This window comes from Tursiops truncatus, chromosome 2, assembly GCF_011762595.2.
Source record: "Tursiops truncatus isolate mTurTru1 chromosome 2, mTurTru1.mat.Y, whole genome shotgun sequence".
NCBI classification, from domain to species: domain Eukaryota; kingdom Metazoa; phylum Chordata; class Mammalia; order Artiodactyla; family Delphinidae; genus Tursiops; species Tursiops truncatus.
Genome location: NC_047035.1, coordinates 162,737,671 through 162,758,636, shown reverse-complemented (window position 1 = coordinate 162,758,636; position 20,966 = coordinate 162,737,671). Strand labels below are relative to the sequence as shown.

The window sequence follows — 20,966 nt, the reverse complement described above, 5'->3', positions numbered from 1 at the left end:
GTGAGGTCTGAGCCTGAAAATGGTTAGGCTGGCCTCTGTATTATGGGATGGCAGCAACAGAAGATTTGTCAATATAAGAGAGAATGATCAAATATATTGAGAATAATGGGAGTCACGTTTCTCATTGTCTGGCATGAGAGTCATAACACAAAAACAAAAAAACATTAGAATGAACCCTGTGCTGTTGGATTAGGTTTAGGGAAATTACTAGGAAATTCCTAGGAGTTTATGGTTCGATAAATAAATAGATACAAAGACAGACAGATACAGAAATACATATAGATATGTTTGTGTTTAATACATAAATCCATATACTAAATCAGAAGTATCTATGTGACCTCACCAACTTCAAAATATAAAGAAGATATAGATGTGAATGTGCGTTTATCTCTGCATCTATACACACTGAGAGGGTCTGGAAGTAGCAACATCCTAATAGCAATGAGCACACCTAGTGTCCACTTTGGTTTCTAAATACCATTCTCACCTAAAACAAATCAAGGCTCCCTGGAGAAATGTTATTCTAGGGCTAAGACAAGGAATGGTTGAAGATGTGCCTAGAACATACTGTCATGTCAGAAGTAAAGAAGTGCTCAAACAATGACAGAACCATGTCAAAAGACACAGGAACCCACATGAAGAGGTACCACTGGCCAAACCTGAGACAATATGAACATCACAATAAGTGACAGTAATGGGGAATGACCCATTAAAATAAAATATTAACATGTAAGTCAATATTAGTCCATACTAATATAAATAATTGCAGAGTGGAGAAAGCTTTTCCTTAAAATGGAATGCCACCTGATGAATGTAAAAGATGGAATTAGGAAACCACCACTTGCCATCAATCTAATAGACTAATTAAGCAAAGAAACAACAATGAATGCTAAAATTAGTGAGTAAAAGGCACAAGGAACAAGATATTTACATAAAAAGTACTTCCCGGGGCTTCCCTGGTGGCGCAGTGGTTGAGAGTCCGCCTGCCGATGCAGGGGACACAGGTTCGTGCCCCGGTCCAGGAAGGTCCCACAGGCCGCGGAGGGCTGGGCCCGTGAGCCATGGCCGCTGAGCCTGCACGTCCGGAGCCTGTGCTCCGCAACGGGAGAGGCCACAGCAGTGAGAGGCCTGCGTACCACAAAAAAAAAGAAAGTACTTCCCCACAAAATGCTTACTGATTATAAAGGGAATAAAGATTAACCTCCCAGCGAAGAAATCTTGTAGACACTGCCTTAACCAAGTGATCAAGGTAAAATCACCAGTAATGGGAAAAGCTGAAATCATGTACCACCTGACAGGATGCAATGAGAAGAACATAGCATCGTGTCTGTGATATTCCTGCCAAAAACACATAATCTGAATTTAATCATGTGGAAACATTATAAAAATCCATTCTACAAATAACTGGCCTATACCATTCAGAAGTATCAAAGTTATGAGAGTCAGAGAAAGACTGAGTTACTATTCAGGAGACCTAAGAGACAAAAAGCAATCTGTGATCTTTTTGCTATGAAAGGGAAAAAAGAAAACATGAATGAAAATTAGGCAAATAATGATGGGGTCTCTGGATTAGACAGTAATAATGCATAAATGTTAATTTCCTGATTTTGGTTGTATTCTGGTCATGCAGAAGAAAGTCCTTCTTTATAGGAAATACAAACTAAAGCATTCAGAGGTGTCGGTGTTATATGATAAATCACTCTCAGATGGTTTAGGAGAGGAAGAAGTCTTTGTACTATTAATGCAACCTTAATTTAAGTTTGAAATTATTTCAAAATTGAAAGGAAAAAAACAAGTATTTTTAGAAATGAATTTTGAAAGTACTAAAAAAATAGACATTAGTGTAGAGAAAGATTTTCTTTGCATGGCAACAAAGGCAGAAACAATAAAGAGTAGTTGTGTAAATTACATAAAAATTTTAAACTTCAAACTAGAAGAAATTAACCTGCTAGAATACCGACAACAATAAAAACCATCAAGACTTAATGAAAAATAAACAGAAAATGTTAAGTTATGGGCAAAAGCATCCACAGCAAGTATATAAGAATAAAAAATAACATCTCCAATATAAAAAACATTTTGTAAGAAAAAATTAAAACATTACAATATTAAACTGAACGAAGAGCTATTCAAGATCAATTAACAAACATGAATAACCTTTTTAAAAAACTTTAAAATATCTAACCTTACCAATATTCAAAGAAAATCATTCAAACACTAATATTTTTCACTAAAAAGAATACCAAAGCCTGTTTTAATGGTAATATACAGTGCACTTAACAGGATATAAGATTATGTGCACTCTCACATATAACTAGTGTGATTAATAAATGAGAAACTACATTCTAGAACAACTTCACACAATATATTTACTGAAGCCTCCAAAATGTTCATACTCGTTTACACAGAGATTTGGCTGGTATGTACATGCCAAACACCAAGTGAGGCTCTTCAACAAGAAGGTGTTCCTAAGGCGTTCCTAATAAATTATATTTTATCAAAACTAATAATAGTTTGTATTAGATGCTAAATATCCACTAGAAATAATGGCAAAATATAATTTATTAACAAAAAATGATGTTCAGGGTTATTAGGTTTCAAAAACAGAACAGTATGAGCACTATGATCCAAACTTTTTACAGTTATATAGTATATGTAAAAATGCACACAAAAAAGATTTTAGATGATTTCTGTCTCGCATTTTCCTATTTTTTTATCCATATTTTCCATTTTTTTTTAATAAATACTAACGATCTACATTACAAAATGTTTAGTATTTTGAAACCTTAGAACTGGCTGCAGTGACACTTTCTTCACCAATGGAATAAATCAACAGGTACCTTTAGTTAAAAATGGTAACACTATATTTAAAGACACAGTGGTTAATAGAAAAAAATCATCCAATAATATGCAAGAGAATGAAACAATAATATAAATGTACTAAATTAATAAAAAGATACAGGAAAAAAGTGAACATTAACTAAGGTTTTTAAAAAAGGCAACAATAGGGCTTCCCTGGTGGCGCAGTGGTTGAGAGTCCGCCTGCCGATGCAGGGCATGCAGGAGGATCCCATGTGCCGCGGAGCGGCTGGGCCCGTGAACCATGGCCGCTGAGCCTGCGCATCCGGAGCCTGTGCTCCGCAACGGGAGAGGCCACAGCAGTGAGAGGCCCACGTACCGCCAAAAAAAAAAAAAAAAAAAAAAGGCAACAATAAAAATCCTATCTCGGGGGAACGAAATAATGTGGAGAGGAGAGATGAGCAAATAATATTCTGTGATAAGACAGGATGTGTAGCATCATAACAAATATTATACCAAATAATGATTAATTCAAATTTAACAGATCCTCAATGTCTGAAAGAACATAAAAGTTAGTAATTCTTAAAGAACAAATCTAAGGACTTCCCTGGTGGTCCAATGGGTAAGACTCTGCGCTCCCAATGCAGGGGGCTTGGGTTCGATCCCTGGTCAGGGAACCAGGCATATATGCATGCTGCGACTAAGAGTTCACATGCCACAACAAAGAAGTCTGCATGCCGCAACTAAGAAGTCCACATGCCGCAACTATAAGATTCCACATACTGTAACTAAAGATCCTGCATGCTGCAACGAAGATCCCAAGTGCCACAACTAAGACCTGGTGCAGCCAAAATAATAAATAAATATTTTTTTAAAAAAAAGAACAAATCTATACAGATTAAAATGCTAGAAGCTTAAATACTTAGGTTAATGTAAAAGGTAATATAGTTTTGTTTGTGTGTGTTTGTTTTGTACTCCTGTGACCTTAATAACATATTTTAATACTTGTAGTTTACCACAGTAATTACACTTTTTCCAAATCAACGGAGGCATTTAATTTAAATTTTTTAATGAAGGGCTGTAATAAAACAAAATTTAAAAATTCCTTTATACTTCCCAGTTTTAAAACAAAAAAATTATATTCAAACATCAATAAAATAATATCTACTATACCTTATTATAACGATCATGTGGCACAGACTGTAAAACAATTGGTTCCATTGTTGAAACATTGGCAAACTGTACCTCTGGAATATACAGGGCACAAACCACATGAGCCCAACCTAAAAATAAACAAAAATAATGTCATTTTTCAATAAAGCTTTTTCAAAGATAAATTAAATTATTAACTTTATGAACAGGTCCCTTAAATGTCCATTTTAGGAAATGCACAACAAAAACATTAACAAATTATCACTACTGACTGATCATCAAACCACTACTGATAAGACTCTTAGTCATTTCTCCAGTTAATACACACAGTAACACAAATAAAAAGAAACTTTGGGGGTTTTTTTGGCTGTGCCACAAGGCTTGCTGGATGGATCTCAGTTCCCCGACCAGGGACCGAACCCGGGCCACAGCAGTGAAAGCCCAGAATCCTAACCACTGGACCACCAGGGAACTCCCCAAGGGAAAATTTTTTTTTCTTTTTTGGCTGTGTTGAGCCATCGTTTCTGTGTGAGGGCTTTCTCTTGTTGCGGCGAGAGGGGGCCACTCTTCATCACGGTGAGCGGGTACTCACTGTCGCGGCCTCTCTTGTTGCGGAGCACAAGCTCCAGATGTGCAGGCTCAGTAGTTGTAGCTCACGGGCCTAGCTGCTCCGCGGCATGTGGGATCCTCCCAGACCAGGGCTCGAACCCATGTCCCCTGCAATGGCAGGTAGAACCTCAATCACTGTGCCACCAGGGAAGCCCCCCAAGGGAAATTTTTAATTCAGATGCTGGCACTGACACTTTTTATAAGAGTAAACTGAATAATTCAGATCAATAATTCCTCTGAGAACCACTATAAAAGTATGAAGTTTTGGGACTTCCCTGGTGGTGCAGTGGTTAACAATCCACCTGCCAATGCAGGGGACATGGGTTCGAGCCCTGGTCAGGGAGGATCCCATATGCTGCGGAGCAACTAAGCCCACGTGCCACAACTACTGAGCCTGTGCTCTAGAGCCCACAAGCCACAACTACTGAGCCTGTGTGCCACAACTACTGAGCCCGTGTGCCACAACTACTGAAGCCCGGTGCGTAGACCCCTGCTCCGCAACAAGAGAAGCCACTGCAATGAGAAGCTCACACACAGCAACAAAGAGTAGCCCCTGCTGGCTGCAACTAGAGAAAGCCGGCGCACAGCAACAAAGATCCAACTCATCCAAAAATTAATTAATTGATTAATTAATTTTAAAAGTATGAAGTTTTATAGCTGAAAACCTATAATAAAAATTTTAATACTTTAAATCTTAAATGTCAGTATTAAATTTTTAACTGTTATACAAATGTTGACATTTTAAACACTTATACTAACGATCATTGTTCTACTATTTTAAGATTTCACTTAAAATATATTAACAATTTATCAATTTAAATATTAATATTAAATGCTGTTTCTTTTAATTTTCAAACTGTGACTAAAGGTATCAAAGAGCTGATGTCATAGTAAGGAATTACTGGGCCAAAACTTGAAAAGGATGGAAGTCAAGGGAGTTCAGTACAACTTTTGACCATTTTGTCACCCAGGGGACATTTGCCTATTTCAAAGAAAGCAGCTGAGAGAGTGAAAGGTACTTCTGACAAACTCAGAAGGCTGAAAGTACAGGGATCTACATCCATAGACAACTAAGGGAAAAGAAGAACACTAGTAAATCCCTTCCCTCTTTCAGTGGCAACACTGAGGGGCTGCAAGCCAGGAATGACAATAAACTAAAAGTACATAGGCCCACCCAGAGACTGCAGCTGGGCTTTGATCATCTCAAACTCTGAAATTTGACTCACATAACCCTAAATTACAAGTGCCCCCAGACACCAGACAGAAGCTAATATACATCCTCTTTAGAGAAAAACAATGTCATTTTGGCTACAAATAATTTCTAATACTAGTTCATTACCATTTTCAGCACAATGAAAAATACTAAACACATGAGAGTCAAGACAACATGAATGAAAACCAGTAGAAACATGAAGATCAAAACATATTTGTATTTTGGAGTTTCAGATACAGACATTTATAAAAAGTATGTTTATTATGTTCAAATACACACAACACAAAATTTAAAATTTCTTCAAAGAACTGAAAACTCTAAATCAAAAAATTACAGAAGTAAAAACAAAAATTATAAAATCAATAAATGGGATTAACAACGGCTGAAAACAGCCATTAGCTGAAAACAGAATTAGAACAACAACAAAATAGGTCAGAAGAAAATATTCAGAACATTAGCACAGAAGTATGAAGAATAGGGCTTCCCTGGTGGCACAGTGGTTGAGAGTCCGCCTGCCGATGCAGGGGACGCGGGTTCGTGCCCCGGTCTGGGAAGATCCCATATGCCACGGAGCTGCTGGACCCGTGAGCCATGGCCGCTGAGCCTGCGCGTCCGGAGCCTGTGCTCCACAACGGGAGAGGCCACAACAGTGAGAGGCCCGCGTACCACAAAAAAAAAAAAAAAAAAATGAAAAATACAAAAAGACAGGAAACGAAAACAACATGATGGGCAGGCCTAACACACATGTAATTAGAGTCCCAGAGAAATATGAGAGGGAAAAAAATGGTACAAAAGCAATATTTAAAATGATAATAACTGGGGCGTCCCTGGTGGTCCAGTGGTAAAGAATCCGCCTTACAGTGCAGGGGACGCGGGTTCAATCCCTGGTCAAGGAACTAAGATCCCACATGCCGTGGGGCAACTAAGCCCACGTGCCACAACTACTGAGTTCATGCGCCTCAACTAGAAAGCCCGTGTGCTGCAAACTACAGAGCCCACACGCTCTGGAGCCCGTGCATCACAACTACAGAGCTCACACGCCCTGGAGCCTGTGTGCCACAACTAGAGAGAAGCCCACACGCCACAACAAAGAGTCCAAGCAACGCCACGAAAGATCCCGCATGCTTCAACAAAGATCCTGCATGCCTCAATGAAGATCCCGCATGCCACAACTAAGACCCAATGCAGCCAAAAATAAACACATAAATAGATATAGATAGATAAATAAATAATAAATCTTTTAAAAAATGATAATAACTGAAAACTTTCTAAAACAGAAGAAAGATGGCAAGTCATAGACTGAAGAACCACAATAAATCCCAGGGTAAATAAATATAAATCCACACATAGGCACATTAATAAAACTACAGAAAACCAAAAAGAGAAATAAAAATCTTAATATAACCCAAAGGGAAGTTATCACTAAAAGAACTGGATAAATAACAAAGCCAAAAAATATCTCTAAACAAATTTCCATTAAAGGGAATACCAAACAATTTTCCTCGGGCAGAAAACAATGACCCAAGAAGTAAGCTCCAAGATGAAGGGGAAAATGAAGCATGATAAACATGCAGGTAGTTTTGATAGATTATTGGCTGATAAAACAATCATAATACCTCCTTTCACTTAAAATACATATGACTGCTTACATCAAAAGTTAAAATGCTGTCTTGTAAAGTTTTCAATGTGTGTAAAACTATAACAAAGATTGGGGAAGGAGCAGGTAAAAGAGATCTATACAGTTTCAAGGTTTCTACATTTTGTGTGAAGTGGTACACATAGTAGACTGAACTTATTTGTATGAAATTTGTAATCCCTGGAGCAACCACTACACAGATATTAATACTTGTATATATAGAAAGCGATATGGCCCAAAAGGTAATTTAATTTACAATTACATTTAAATGCAATATTAAATAACCGCATTATTAAACTGATTAAAATGCAATGTTAAAAATATTCATTATAATCACAAATAAGGAAGAAAAGAGGGAACAGAAGAATAATAAAATAAGAGAAAAAAATCAAGGCTAAGGAGAAATAGTAGGAGATTGGTCGAGATGGAATAACAAGGACCAAATTTATCCTCCTGCATGAAACAATGCAGACCCCACACAGTCAAAAAAAAAAGGACAAAATAATTTAGACAGTGGTTCTCAAGATACCTGTGTATCAGCTACAGAAAGACAACAATCTCAAAGAGGTAAGAGACAAATGAGGTGAGCCCTCTGTTTGCCCCCTCTTAATGTCTTGAGAGTTCTTCCAGGCCAAGACTCAGGGAGAGAAACTGAGGCCAAGCCCAGGACACCCTCAAAGTATAGGAGATGGGTGAGACCAAGAAAGCTAAAATTGGCAAAGCCAAGTACCAGAAATGAAAGCCCTTCAGAGAGAGAACACTCAAAGACAGAGAAAGAGAAACAGCACTACATGAGTATTAAACAGAGAACATGTGAGTAGAGAAATTACCTGAGGCTGGAAAAAGAACCAGCCAAAAAGATTAGAGCGAACAGTATCCAGCTGGCACAAAGGTCTAGGAACAGTGCCTGTTCCCTGAGCCAGACTGGAAAAACTCCCAACTCACAGGGCTTTCACTGGGTAAAAGACTCATAAAGGTCTTGCCTCAGTAGTGGGAATAAGTACCCCTAGACTGAGCACTGCTCTGGACCCACTGAATAAATCATAAGAGCAGGACCTGAAAAGATCAAACTGTTTCCAAGGAACATAACTGTATTTCAGAACAAAACTCAAGGAGACTTACAGGGATGCAAAAATGTCCAGATTTATGTTAGCAAAAATGGGGGAGAAGGCAGCTCCAAGGGCACATTCCACCACAGAAACATCAAGAAGTCAAGCAGAAACTATCAGAACCAATTTTGTCAGGACTCTGGGAAAGAAAGTGAAAGGTTTGCAGCAACCAAGCAAACGCTCAGTCAGAAAAAAGCAACTTAAAAATGGCAGGAAAGGGCTTCCCCGGTGGTGCAGTGGTTGAGAGTCCGCCTGCCGATGCAGGGGACACGAGTTCGTGCCTCGGTCTGGGAAGATCCCACATGCTGTGGAGCGGCTGGGCCCGTGAGCCATGGCCGCTGAGGCTGCGCGTCCGGAGCCTGTGCTCCACAACGGGAGAGGTCACAACAGTGAGAGGCCCGCGTACAGCAAAAAAAAAAAAAAAAATGGCAGGAAAGTGGGGAGTTCCCTTGAGGTCCAGCGGTTAGGACTCAAGTGCTCTCACTGCCATGGGCCCAAGTTCAGTCCTTGGTCAGGGAACTAAGATCCCGCAATCCACGCAGCGCACCCCCCCCCCAAAAAAAAAGGCAGGAAAGCTTTGGGAATTTTTACTTTCCCTTGACCCATGGATTCAGCAGAGGTCTTGAAGATAGATAGCATCTTGTATTCCCAGTGAAGAACCCCAGCTTCTGGTTTCAGAAGGAGCAGAGCAGACTTTATTTGCAAAGAATTGTGTTTCTCGAAAGTGTCTGTTGGCTACTGAAGAACTGACACAACATGCTTATTCTTTTGACAAGCTCAGAACTCACTCAGGGCAGAAAAGTGGTGGGTATCCTCAAATCACTGTAAGGCAGACAAAATACCCACAGGTCCCTGGGGCGAAAGATCATGGTTCAAGCAAATAACCTAGTGCCAAGAGCCTAAGAGGAAAAGCTGGGGACAAAGTTTCTCTTGGAAATTGGGGCACTGGAAAGTGTCTGTTCATTCTAGGGAATTTAGACAGCACCACATGCCCAGGGCAGGATGCATATTCCTAAAAGACCTGATGAGACACTAACCTTTCATCTCTGGTCTATCTCCTGGTACAGGGCAAGTAGGGAGTGAAGGCTAAGTAAGGGAGAGTGGTAAGAAGACTGGCTAGCCACTGAAGGAACAGTCCTAGCACAGAGCCAATCTGCAAAGACTGGAAGACGTGTTGCTTTTTTCCTTTTCTTTTTTTTTTTTTTTCTTTTTGATTCTCCCTCTCTCTCTCGCTATTTTGGCACCTGGTATTCAAGCAAAACTCTGTCAAAAAACTAGTTGAACACAAACTACAGAAACAGACTTTAGAGAACAAAGTGACAAAGAATGTACACTTTTTTAAAAATTACATAGAAGACCACTAAAAAGGCAAATAACTGCAGCATACAGCAAGCAACATAATTAAACCGTGAGTAAAGAACCCACTTTCCAGAGTTACCATATCATAATATTCAGTACATCCAGTTTTCAAGAGAGTTACAAAGCATGCAAAGAAAAAGAAAGTACAGCCCATTCACAGGAGAACTGAAGAGAATCTGTCTCTGTAGAAGCACAGACATTTAGTGCAGACTTTAAATCAACTGTCTTAGATCTGCTCAAAGATAAAGGAGAGCAAGGTCAAGGAGCTAAAGGACACCAGGACAATGATGTCTCAACAGAGAATCAACAGTCATTTCAAAAAGGAACCAAACAGAGACACTGACATTGAAAATTGTAATAACCAGAATGAAAACTACACTAGAGGGTCTCAACAACAGATGTGAGTAGGTAAAGAAAAAAACTCAGTAAACTTAAAGGTAGACCAATTGAAATTATCCAGTTTCAGGATCATTTAAAAAAGGGGAGCAGAGGAGTTCCTACGAAACCTGTAGGACACAATCATGCCTACTAACATACAAACAATGGGAATCCCAGAAGAAAAGGAAAAAGAGGAACAGAGAAAATATTTTAAGAAATACTGGCCAAAAACTTCCGAATTAGATAATTACGTGAATCTACACATTCAAGAGGCTCAAGAAACCACGAGAAGAATAAACACAAAGAGATCTGCACTGAGATAAAATAATAATCACTGCTAAAAGCCAAGAAAAAAGAGAATCTTTAAAAGATTAACAGAAAAGCAACTTGTCACATACAAAGAACGCTCAGTAAGATTAAACAACAAATTTCTCACCGAATTCAACAGGGGCCATTAGGGTGTGTACAATGACATTTTTAAATTTCTGAAAGAAAAAAACCTGTCACCCAAGAATTCTAAATCAAGCAAAGCTATCCTTCAAATATGGAAAAAGACAGACATTCCCAACGAAACAGAAGGTGAGGGAATCTGTTGCTAAGAGACCTGCCCTACAAGAAATTGGAAAGGGGGTCCTTCTGGCTAAACGAAAGAACACTAGACAGTAACTAAAAGCCGTACCAAAAAAAAATTTTTAACGCCAGTAAAAGTTAAATATAGGTAAAAATTAAAGCCAGCATTATGATAGTTTTGATTTGTAACTCTTCTTTATATTTCCTGCATGGTTTAAAAGACAAATGCATGAAAAAAATAACTATATGTCTATGTTAATGGGCACATGATATGTATAAAGACACAAATTTTGAAAAAACAGTAGAAAGGTGGGGGAATGTGAGCAGAATTTTTTGTATGCTACTGAAGCTAAGTTGGTATCAATTCAAAGTGGGACTTCCCTGGTGGCGCAGTGGTTAAGAATCCAGCTGCCAATGCAGGGGGCACGGGTTCAAACCCTGGTCCGGGAAGATCCTGCGTGTCACGGAGCAACTAAGCCCGTACGCCACAACTACTGAGCCTGTGCTCTAGAGCCCACAACCCACAACTAGTGAGCCCACACACCACAACTATTGAAGCCTGCATGCCCTAGAGCCCATGCATCACAACTACTGAAGTCCATGCGCTCTAAGGCCTGCATGCCACAACTACTGAAGCCCACATGCTGCAACTACTGAAGCCTATACGCCTAGAGCCCGTGCTCCGCAACGAGAAGCCACCACAATGAGAAGCCCGTGCAATGCAACGAAGAGTAGCCCCCAATCACCACAACTAGAGAAAGGCCACGCACAGCAACGAAGACCCAACGCAGCCAAAAATAATTTTTTTAAAAAAATTCAAAGTTATTACAAATTCAGGATGTTAATTGTAATCCTCATAGAAACCAGCAAGAAAATGAAGTTGGCCCTTGTAAAACACAGGTTTGAACTGTGCAGGTCCACTTACATGCAATTTGTCCATAGTAAATACTACAGTACTACACAATCCAGAGTTTGTTGAATCCGTGGACGTGGAACCTTGGATATGGAGGAATCACATATATATAGAGGGCCAACTATACATTATACTTGGATTTTTGACTACACAGTGGGCCAGTGCCCCTATCTCCCATGTTGTTCAAAGGTCAACTGTGCCTTAAAAATATACACAAAAGAAAAGGAAGGCGGGGGACTTCCCTGGTGGTTCAGTGGTAAAGAATCCACCTTGCAATGCAGGGGACATGGGTTCAATCCCTGGTCAGGGAACTAAGATCCCACATAATGTGGGGCAACTAAGCCCACACGCCACAGCTACTGAGCTTGCACGTCTCAACTTACAGCCCACGTGCCACAAACTACAGAGCCTATGTGCTCTGGAACCTGCACAACACAACGACAGAGCCTACACGCCCTGGAGCCTGCGAGCCCCAACTAGAGAAGAGAAAACCCGCACACCACAACTAGAGAGAAGCCCGCGCACCACAACAAAGAGCCCTCACGCCGCAACGAAAGATCCCATGTGCCTCAACAAAGATCCCACATGCTACAACTAAGACCCAACGCAGCCTAAAATAAATCTTAAAATAAAAAAAAAAAAAAAAAAGGAAGGCAGGACTTCCCTGGTGGTCCAGTGGTTAAGACTCCACACTTCCACTTCAGGGGGCACGGGTTCAATCCCTGGTCAGGGAACTAAGATCCCGCATGCTGGGGGAGGAAACGAAAAAAAGAAAGAAAGAAAGAAATGAAAATAAAAGAAAAAAAAAAAGGAAGGCAATCAAAAGGGCACAAAGCCAAAAAAATTAATTTAAGAAAAAAGGCAGTATTGGAGAAATAGAAGAACAAAGGGGGGCATAAAACGTACAGGAAAAATAGTAAAATGGCATAAATTATCAGTACCTACTTTAAATGGAAACGGGTTAAACTATCCCGTCAAAAACAAGAGAGAGAGATTGGCTAAGTGAATTAAGAATACGCTCCAGGGCTTCCCTGGTGGCGCAGTGGTTGAGAGTCCGCCTGCCGATGCAGGGGACATGGGTTCGTGCCCCAGTCCGGGAGGATCCCACATGCCGTGGAGCGGCTGGGCCCATGAGCCATGGCTGCTGAGCCTGCGTGTCCAGAGCCTGTGCTCCACAACGGGAGAAGCCACAACGGGAGAGGCCACAACGGTGAGAGGCCCGCGCACCACAAAAAAAAAACAAAAAAAAACCACAATGCTCCAACTATACAGGCATACCTCATTTTACTGCTCTTCACAGATGTTGCATTTTTTATAAATTGAAGGTCTGTGGCAATTCTGCATCAAGCAAGTCTACTGGCACCATTTTTCCAACATTTGCTTGCTTCATGCCTCTTCGTCACATTTTGTACTTTTCGCAATATCTCAGCTTTTTCATTATTATATTTGTCATAGTATCCATGATCAGTGATGTTTGACGTTACTATTTAATTGTTTTGGGGTGCCACACCCATGCACAACAGCAAATTTAATTCAACAAATGTTGTATGTTCTGACTGTTCCATTGACCAGCTGTTCCCCTATCTCTCTCCCTCTCCTCAGACCTCCCTATTCCAAGACACAACAATACTGAAATTGTGTTCAATTCAAGTAGTGTTTAAGCGAAAGGAAGAATTGCACATCTCTCACTTTAAATCAAAAGCTAAAAATGATTAAGCTCAGTGAGGAAGGCATGTCAAAAGCCAAGGGAGGCTGAAAGCTAGGCCTCTTGTACCAAAGAGCCAGCTATGTTGTGAATGCAAAGGAAAAATTCCTAAAGAAAATTAAAAGTGACACTATTGTGAACACACAAATGATAAGAAAACAAAACACCCTTATTGTTGATATGGAGAAAGTTTCAGGAGTCTGGATAGAAGATCAAGCCAGCCACAACAAAGCCAAATGCAGAGCAAGGCCTTAATTCTCTTCAATTCTAAGAAGACTGAGAGAGATGAGGAAGCTGCAGAAGAAATGTATAAAGCTAGCAGAGTTTGTTTCATGAGGTTTAAGGAATGAAGCTGCCTCCATAACATCAAAGTGCAAGGTGAAGCAGCAAGTGCTGATACAGAAGCTACAGCAAGTTATCCAGAAGAGCTAGCGAAGATAATTAATGAAGGTTGCTACACTAAACAACAGATTTTCAATGTAGATGAAACAGCCTTCAATTGGAAGATGACATCTAGGAGTTTCATAGCTAGAGAAGCCAATGTCTGGCTTCAATGTTTCAAGGGCCCTGACAACACCCCCGACTATCTTACTAGGCACTACTGCAGCTGGTGACTTAAAGTTGAAGCCAATGCTCATTTAGTACTTCAAAACTCCTAGAATCCTTAAGAATTATGCTAAATCTACTCTGTCTATGCTCTAAAAATGGAACAACAAATCCTGGACGACTGTACATCTGTTTACAACATGGGTTACTGAATATTTTAAGCCCACAGCTGAGATCTACTGCTCAGAAAAAAGATTCCTTCCAATATAATACTGCTCAATGACAATGTACCTCATCACCCAAGAACGCTAATGGAGATGTACAATGAGTTTTATGTTGCTTTCAGGCCTGTTGACATATTTTCCATTCTGCAGCCTATGGATCAAACAATAATTTCAAAGTTTTAAAAATTAAGAAGTAAATTTTGTAAGGTTAGAGAGAGGAGTCAAGATGACAGTGTGGGAAGATGCAGAGCGCGCATCTCCCCACAACTGGGGCACTTGCCAGACACCAGTGGGGGACCCTGATGCCCAAGGAGACGGGAAGAACCCCCAAGAAAACCGGTAGGATGTGGGGGCACTGAGGGGGGAGGAGAAGTGGAGGCCGGACAGGACCGGCACCCCTGAGGGGTGGCTGGGGGGGGAAGGGTATCCACGCCTGGAGGGACCCTCAGGGGCTCAGATCAGGGGGCAACAGGCCCAGCATTTCCCCTGCCCAATTAGCCGGGGATGTTTGCCCGTCTCGGGCTAGGCCGGGTCCTATGCTCTCAAAGGTCCCCGCTGGGCTGGGTTGGCCCTGGGGGCATAGGAGGAAGGCTGGGGAGATGTGGAGAGGCAGGCGCAAGGGGCCCTCCATGACTGTAGGAGCAGGAGAGGAAGGCGTCTACCCCATCCACTCAAGCCAGAAAGCCTTCTGGGCTCCCAGGTGGGGTCCCCCAGCCTCTGAGACCAGAGGCAGGAGGCATGCCTGGGCCCCTTCTATTCTGTTGAGCCTAAGCCGCCCCCCCACACACACACACACCCCGGGCCTTTTCCACCCCTGGGGGTACTAAGCATACACCCCGCCCACCACCCAAACCTCACCTCTGCTTCGGCCCCGCCCTCCAAAGCCAAGGCCTTTTCCACCTTTCTTACTTTTTTTTTTTCCCTCCTCTTTTTTACTATCGTGGTTCTCTTTTACCTTTTGGTTGTTCTTTCACCTATATCTTTATTTTTGTATTTTTTTAACATAGGTGTTAGTTCCCTAGTCTAATTTTATTTTTCACTTTGTTATTGTTATCCTTACTTTTTCCCCCCCACCCGGCCAGCACGACTTGCGGGATCTGATTTCACAGCAGAAACTCTATAAGCCAGAAGGGAGTGGCATGATACACTTACAGTGATGAAAGGGAAGAACCTACAACCAAGATTACTCTACCCGTCGAGGATCTCATTCAAGATCTCATTCAGATTGTCTCTTTCTTACAGACAAGCAAAAGCTAAGAGAATTCAGCACCACCAAACGAGCTCTACAACAAATGCTAAAGGAACTTCTCTAAGTGGGAAACACAAGAGAAAAAAAGCACCTACAAAAATAAACGCAAAACGATTAAGAAAATGGTCATAGGAACATACATATTGATAATTACCTTAAGCGTGAATGGATTAAATGCTCCAACCAAAAGACACAGGCTTGCTGAATGGATACAAAAACAAGACCCATATATATGCTGTCTACAAGACACCCACTTCAGACCTAGGAAAACACACAGACTGAAAGTGAGGTGATGGAAAAAGATATTCCATGCACATGGAAATCAAAAGAAAGCTGGAGTAGCAACACTCATATCAGATAAAATAGACTTTAACACAAAGAATGCTACAAGAGACAAGGAAGTACACTACATAATGATCAAGGGATCAACCCAAGAAGAAGATATAACAATTATAAATATATATGCACCCAACATAGGAGCACCTCAATACATAAGGCAACTGCTAACAGCTATAAAAGAGGAAACCGACAGTGACACAATAATAGTGGGAGACTTTAACACCTCACTTACACCAATGGACAGATCATCCAGACAGAAAATTAATAAGGAAACACAAGCTTTAAATGACACAATAGACAAGATAGATTTAATTGATATTTATAGGACATTCCATCCAAAAACAGCATATAACACTTTCTTCTCAACTGTGCATGGGAACATTCTCCAGGATAGATCACATCTTAGGTCACAAATCAAGTCTCAGTAAATTTAAGAAAACTGAAATCATATCAAGCATCTTTTCTAACCACAACGCTATGAGATTAGAAATCAATTACACGGGAAAAAAGGTAAAAAACACAAACACATGGAAGCTAAACAATACGTTACTGAATAACCAAGCGATCACTGAAGAAATCAAAGAGGAAATCAAAAAACACCTAGAGACAAATGACAATGAAAACACGACGATCCAAAACCTATGGGATGCAGCAAAAGAAGTTCTAAGAGAGAAGTTTATAGCAATAAAATCCTACCTCAAGAAACAAGAAATATCTCAAATAAACAACCTAACCTTACACCTAAGCAACTAGAGAAAGAAGAACAAACAAAACCCAAAGCTAGCAGAAGGAAAGAAATCATAAAGATCAGAGCAGAAATAAATGAAACAGAAACAAAGAAAACAATAGCAAAGATCAATAAAACCAAAAGCTGGTTCTTTGAGAAGATAAACAAAATTGATAAAACATTAGCCAAACTCATCAAGAAAAAGAGGGAGAGGACTGAAATCAATAAAATTAGAAATGAAAAAGAAGTTACAACAGACACCGCAGAAATACAAAGCATCCTAAGAGACAACTACAAGCAACTCTATGCCAATAAAATGGACAACCTGGAAGAAATGGACAAATTCTTAGAAAGGTGTAACCTCCCATGACTGAAACAGGAAGAAATAGAAAATATGAACAGACCAATCACAAGGAATGAAATTGAAACTGTGATTTAAAATCTTCCAACAAACAAAAGTCCAGGACCAGATGGCTTCACAGGTGAATTCTATCAAACATTTAGAGAAGAGCTAACACCCATCCTTCTCAAACTCTTCCAAAAAATTGCAGAGGAAGGAACACTCCCAAACTCATTTTATGAGGCCACCATCACCCTGATACCAAAACCAGACAAAGATACTACAAGAAAAGAAAATTACAGACAAATATCACTGATGAATATAGATGCAAAAATCCTCAACAAAATACTAGCAAACAGAATCCAACAACACATTAAAAGGATCATACACCATGATCATGTGGGATTTATCCCAGGGATGCAAGGATTCTTCAATATATGCAAATCAATCAATGTGATACATCATATTAACAAATTTAAGAATAAAAACCACATGATCATCTCAATAGATGCAGAAAAAGCTTTTGACAAAATTCAGCACCCATTTATGATAAAAAAATCTCCAGAAAGTGGGCACAGAGGGAACCCACCTCAACATAAGAAAGGCCATATATGACAAACCCACAGCAAACATCATTCTCAATGGTGAAAAACTGAAAGCATTTCCTCTAAGATCAGGAACAAGACAAGGATGTCCACTCTCACCACTATCATTCAACATAGTTTTGGAAGTCCTAGCCATGGCAATCAGAGAAGAAAAAGAAATAAAAGGAATACAAATTGGAAAAGAAGAAGTAAAACTGTCACCCTTTGCAGATGACATGATACTATACATAGAGAATCCGAAAGATGCCACCAGAAACTACTAGAGCTAATCAATGAATTCAGTAAAGTTGCAGGATACAAAATTAATGCACAGAAATCTCCTGCATTCCTATACACTAATGATGAAAAATCTGAAAGAGAAATTAAAAACACTCCCATTTACCATTGCAACAAAAGAATAAAATACCTAGGAATAAACCTACCTAGGGGGACAAAAGACCTGTATGAAGATAATTATAAGACACTGATGAAAGAAACTAAAGATGATACCAACAGAAGGAGAGATATACCATGTTCTTGGATAGGAAGAATCAATATTGTGAAAATGACTATACTACCCAAAGCAATCTACAGATTCAATGCAATCCGTATCCAATTACCAATGGCATTTTTTACGGAACAAGAACAAAAAAAAAATCTCAAAATCTGTATGGATACACAAAAGACCCCAAATAGCCAAAGCAGTCTTCAGGGAAAAAAACAGAGCTGGAGGAATCAGACTCCCTGACTTCAGACTATACTACAAAGCTACAGTAATCAAGACAATATGGTACTGGCACAAAAACAGAAACATAGATCAATGGAACAAGATAGAAAGCCCAGAGATAAACCCACGCACCTATGGTCAACTAATCTGTGACAAAGGAGGCAAGGATATACAATGGAGAAAAGACAGCCTCTTCAATAAGTGGTGCTGGGAAAAATGGACAGCTACATGTGAAAGAATGAAATTAGAACACTCCCTAACACCATACACAAAAATAAACTCAAAATGGATTAGAAACCTAAATGTAAGACCAGACACTATAAAACTCTTAGAGGAAAACATAGGAAGAACACTCTTTGACATAAATCACAGCAAGATCTTTTTTGATCCACCTCCTAGAGTAATGGAAATAAAAACAAAAATAAACAAATGGGACCTAATGCAATTTAAAAGCTTTTGCACAGCAAAGGAAACCATAATCAAGACAAAAAGACAACCCTCAGAATGGGAGAAAATATTTGCAAACGAATCAACGGACAAAGGAGTAATCTCCAAAATATACAAACAGCTCATGCAGCTCGATATTAAAGAAACAAACAACCCAATCCAAAAATGGGCAGAAGACCTAAACAGACACTTCTCCAAACAAGATATACAGATGGCCAAGAAGCACATGAAAAGCTGCTCAATATCACTAAGTATTAGAGAAATGCAGATCAAAACTACAATGAGGTATCACCTCACACCAGTTAGAATGGGCATCATCAGAAAATTTACAAGTAACAAATGCTGGAGAGGGTGTGGAGAAAAGGGAACCCTCTTGCACTGCTGGTGGGAAGGTAAATTGACACAGCCGCTATGGAGAATAGCATGGAGGTTCCTTAAAAAACTAAAAATAGAATTACCATATGACCTAGCAATTCCACTACTGGGCATATACCCAGAGAAAACCATAATTCAAAAAGACACATGCACCCCAATGTTCACTGTAGCACTATTTACAATAGCCAGGTCATGGAAGCAACCTAAATGCCCATCGACAGATGAATGGATAAAGAAGATGTGGCACATATATACAGTGGAATATTACTCAGCCATAAAAAGGAACGAAATTGGGTCATTTGTAGAGACATGGATGGATCTAGAGACTGTCATACAGAGTGAAGTAAGTCAGAAAGAGAAAAACAAATATCGTATATTAACGCATATATGTGGAACCTAGAAATATGGTACAGATGAACCAGTCTGCAGGACAGAAATTGAGACACAGATGTAGAGAACAAACATATGGTCACCAAGGGGGGAAAGCGGCGAGGGGTGGGGGGGGGGGGGTGATGAATTGGGAGATTGGGACTGACATGTATACAGTGATGTGTATAAAATTGATGACTAATAAGAAGACTAATAAAATTGATGACTATACTGCTGTATAAAAAAATTAATTAAATTCAAAAAAAACTTAAATTACATACTTTCACTGAATTCATCTCACAAATATAATGCTGAGCAAAAGAAGCCAGACACACAAAAAGTATTTACTAAATGAGTCCAATTACTAAATTTCAAAGATACACAGAACTCACCTATGATGCTGTAAGAAGTCAGGATACTGGTTACCCTTGATTAAAAGGGGGGCATGAGGGTTTCTGGGGTAATGGTCTGTTTCTTGATCTAGTGCTGACTATATAAATGTGCTCACTCTGTGAACATTTATTGACTTATACATTTATAATTTGCAGACTTTTCTGTATTAGTATTATGTTTCAAAAAAGCCTGTGTTACAAAGTTAAAAAAAAAAAGCCTCAGATGATAGCTATCATTTTCTGGCAATAAAGTATTTTTTAATTAAGACATGTACATTGTTTTTTTTTAAGCCATAATGCTATTGTACGCTTAATAAAGTATAGTATAGATGTAACTTTTATATGCAGAAGGAAACCAAAAAATTCATGTGATTCACTTTACTGCAGTGATTGGAACCAAAATCAAAGTATCTCCAAGCTTTGCCTGAATACTGTCTACAAGAAACTTAATTTGGATACAGAGGCACAAACATTAAAAGTAAAGGGATGGAAAAAGATATTCCATGCAAATAGTAACCAAACCAGACCTTGATGGCTACAGTAATACCACACAAAAAGACCTTAAGTCAAAAGCTGTTGAGAGAGAGAGAGAGAGAGAGGAAGGGAGGGAGGGAAAGAGAGGAGGGAGGGAGACTAACAAGGACATTATATGTTAATTTAAAAGTCAATTCATCAGTGTTAAAATTATAGTGTTAAAAGTTTAAAAACACACACACCAAACAACAGAGCCCCAAATTACGAGGCAAAAATGGACAGAACTGATAGACAGTTCTAATACTTAGAGACTTCAACACCCCACCTTCAATAATGGATATAACATCTAGACTGAAGATAAACCAGGAAACAGAAGACGTGAACAACACTATAAACCAGCTAAACCTAAAAGAACAATCAACCCAACAACAGCAGAATACACATTCTTCTCAATTGCACATGAAACATTCTCCAAGACAGACTCTATGTTAGAACATAAATCTCAATAAATTTAAAAAGAATTAAAGCATACAATGTATCTTCTCCAACTCCAGTGGAATGAAGCTAGAAATCATTAAAAGAGGGAAATGAAAAAATTAGAAATATTTAGAAATTAAATAACACAGTCTTAAACAACCAGTGAGTTAGACAAGAAATGAGGGTAATAGGAAGCAAATGTTTAAAGGGTAGAGGGTTCCCTTTTGAGGTGATAAAAACATTTTACAATTAC

At 39.5% G+C, this 20,966-nt stretch overlaps 1 protein-coding gene across 17 annotated transcripts in view; it reads right to left on the bottom strand.

Moving 5' to 3' along the window:
• Nucleotides 1-20,966, bottom strand: part of MLLT10 (MLLT10 histone lysine methyltransferase DOT1L cofactor) — a 249,150-nt gene that overhangs the window by 154,857 nt on the left and 73,327 nt on the right. For all 17 annotated transcript variants that reach the window (XR_012330414.1, XR_004525403.2, XR_004525404.2 and 14 more), the window contains one exon: nt 3,973-4,082. Coding sequence is in view for 14 of the 17 variants with exons in the window: in XM_073801642.1 (XP_073657743.1) it covers nt 3,973-4,082 (110 nt within the window). In the remaining 3 variants the exon portion in view is untranslated. The remainder of the gene's footprint in view (nt 1-3,972; nt 4,083-20,966) is intronic.